Here is a 2988-nt window from a genome sequence, read left to right as displayed (position 1 = left end):
AGAAAGAACGTATATTTTAACTAAATTTTGCAACTTTTCTGATTTCCGATAAATCTACAAAATTACTAATTGTTTTAAAAATAATACTTTGTAACATACAAAACATTTAAATACATTCTCCCCCTCAAAATTTTGCATATAATATAACCTTTTATGAGTAGCCCAAAGCACATTTTCTTCGATTTTTTAAACGGTCTAGTCAGTTTAAAATCCTTATTTGATTTTTTGTTGTTGACCAAGGATTGAAATTTTGAGAATGGCAAAAGCTTAATGTTTGTGTTTAATATTTGAAAGTACGTTATTTAAATCAACTTAAAGTTAAAAAGAATTGTGCAACAACATTTTTCTTTTTTAGCTTATGTTGGTTTAAGAAACGTACTTTCAAATACTTCTTTGAATTTGTTTAGGGGTCAGCCACAAATTATTCTGTAAGGATTTTATGTTAAATATTTACTCCTCCCTTTCCCCATTTCACCATAAGGTGTTCTCTAACCCCCCCCCCCCTTCTTCACCAACAAAACATTAATTCGATTTTATAAACTTAGAATTTAACTAAATTCAAATGCGCATAGCTTTGTCCAAAGTAGTATTTTTCGCAGTCCAAAAAAAACACGTAGTGCATAATTTCCTCTTAAAACAAGATATTTCGTCCTTGAGAGATTCTGCGATATTAAGTTTACGACCTCCCTGATTTAAAACCGATTCAGGCAAAAATTAACTTTCTCTTTGCAAATTTTATTATGTAGTTTTTTTTCAAAGTGCATATAGACTAAAATAGCTGTCGATTATACTATGATAAAAATAGAGAATTAATGAAAAAAAATGTTCAAACAATTTTTCGCACAACTTAAATAGGGAAGTGGATTTCTATAAATATATTTTCAGTCACAAATGCATGACGAATTAAACAAAAATTATCACCACGTAATTAGTACTAAAACTATCGAATGGATTTTTCAAGACTCGTTTTATTTTACGGTGTATAAGACGAATTATTATATAATTAATATTAAAATAATATATGTGATGAAAATAAGGGATGGGATAAAAAAATATACAATGAGGGATGTTATGAAGAATTCTTTTATTTAGCACATTAACACCTGACAAAATCTATACAAACGTCGAATTCATTTTAATTTGTAGTTAATAGTCAGAAAATTATCCTACAACGTTTTAATTATTTGGTTCACAAAAAGAAACTGATTCAAATTTTTCGCAATGTACTTGATTTTTTAAGTAAGTTGTATGATACGTATTGATACAGTCACGCACTTATTTTTGCACTTTAAATTCACCTATTATGCGATAGTTTATAGGACTGTGACTCATCTCATTCGAGGTCATGATTGTATATTCTTTCAGGTTTTTCATATTGATTTTAACTCTTGGACCCCCTTTTTTACGATATATTCCAGAAACGTAATTATTTACCCGTACTCGATCAATATACCCAAAAGTTTCTCTCAGTCCGGTGAGCGGATCGAATCGATGTATTTCTTCATTCTCGTCATCTAGGTATACCCAGCGACCATTTACTGAATTTAATCCAAGATATGCATAATACATACCACTGGGAAAGTCTATTGGCGGGAGATTAAGCTCATGCATGGAACGTATTTGGATATCAGGTCCAAAAGGATTAGAAGAGGAAGAGCCACCATGAGAGGAAGAGCCACCATGAGAGGAAGAGGAAGAACTATTAGGAGAGGAAGGACGATTAGAAGAGGAAGCAGGTCTATTCGAAGGAGGTCCTCCAGGAGGTTGAGATTGGTCTCCGTGAGAAGAACTTGCTGAACATCCTAACTCTGTAAGCAGAAATTAAAATGGCTGCAGTCCTTTATTATATAGTAAGGTAAATCGACCATTATTGGGACAACGTAAAAAAAATTTCATGCATAACACTCGGCTCCCGAACATTGCCCCCCCCCTCCCCTCCACCAACGCCGCGCAGGTCTTCCGTGGTTCAATCAAATCGTTTCAAATCCAGAATACTGATGTTGTTCAAAATACATTCATGGTTTAAGGCCATGTGACGGGTGTGACACGTGACTAGATTCCTACCTTAAAAACACTTTTTTTTTTATTTCCGAACTTATTTTTACAAACAGCGCTACATCGAGTTGAAATATTGGTATAATAAATAATAAGCACTTAAAAAGATGGGTCTGGTCCTAAATTTTAATGTTTATGAAAAAAGCAAAAAAAAATTACACAGGCCGACAAAATTTCAAAACCGGAAAAACCTAGAAAGACGACCATAACTACCCGAAGGTTTTTGGTGCACTGAATCCAAATCTGGCCTCAGAAATGTTCCATTACCCTAAGTTTCCGAGATATCCTAACCTAAAAGTGACCTGCAGGTGTACACATCCAGAATAAAGGTAGAAAATTTCATAAGAAGCGGAGATAATTTTTTTTATATTTTTCAACCCCTAATGAGGGGTGGTTTTGTGGGTAGAGCCAAACTGAGATTAATTCCAAATCTATATTTTTACTATTAAAATCAAATTAAATCATTTTCCAGACAATTGTTTCGATTTCCCAAAGTGCCCAATTTTAGTATTTCAAATTGTAGGATCATAAAGTAATAAACTTCAATGAATGATATCTCCGTCAAAAATAAAGATATTACGAAAAAGATAATAGGGTTTTGAAGTGTAAGAGTAGTAGTTTCCAATACCGTCATTGGTTTTTAGAAAAAAATTTACTCACGTTGAGAAAAATTCTTGAATATAGCAAGAAACCATGTTTTTTGCACTTTTAGGTTAGGATTTCTCGGAAACCTAGAGTGATGGAACATTCCTGAGGCCAGATATGGATTCAGCGCACCAAAAACCTTTGGGTAGGAATGGTCGTCTTTCTAGGTTTTTTCTTTGTCGGCCTGTGTTATACCAGGTGTATACATATGAAACCGGTATTTTTTCAAGAAAAAAACACATTTATTTCAAGAGAATGATAACAAATATTTTATTCAAAGTATGCGCC

General features: G+C 33.0%; 2 protein-coding genes across 4 annotated transcripts in view; one reads left to right on the top strand and one right to left on the bottom strand.

The window, feature by feature from the left end:
- LOC117174124 (ELKS/Rab6-interacting/CAST family member 1) overlaps positions 1-2988 on the top strand; it is a 210853-nt gene that overhangs the window by 127182 nt on the left and 80683 nt on the right. Inside the window, exon 1 of one of the 3 annotated variants that reach the window (XM_033362906.1) lies at positions 1716-1810. The exons of the other annotated variants lie outside the window; for them this stretch is intronic. The gene's annotated coding sequence lies outside the window, so the exon portion shown is untranslated. Of the gene's footprint in view, positions 1-1715; positions 1811-2988 lie in introns of those variants that run through there. 3 annotated transcript variants of the gene reach the window in all.
- The window catches only part of LOC117174125, a 3679-nt gene continuing 1803 nt past the window's right edge, over positions 1113-2988 (bottom strand). Inside the window, exon 2 of the mRNA XM_033362909.1 lies at positions 1113-1808. Within this exon, the coding sequence (XP_033218800.1) occupies positions 1276-1808 (533 nt within the window). The 3' untranslated portion in view covers positions 1113-1275. The remainder of the gene's footprint in view (positions 1809-2988) is intronic.

This window comes from Belonocnema kinseyi, chromosome 6 (assembly GCF_010883055.1).
Source record: "Belonocnema kinseyi isolate 2016_QV_RU_SX_M_011 chromosome 6, B_treatae_v1, whole genome shotgun sequence".
In the NCBI taxonomy this organism is placed as follows: domain Eukaryota; kingdom Metazoa; phylum Arthropoda; class Insecta; order Hymenoptera; family Cynipidae; genus Belonocnema; species Belonocnema kinseyi.
This window is presented reverse-complemented; position numbering and strand designations above follow the sequence as displayed.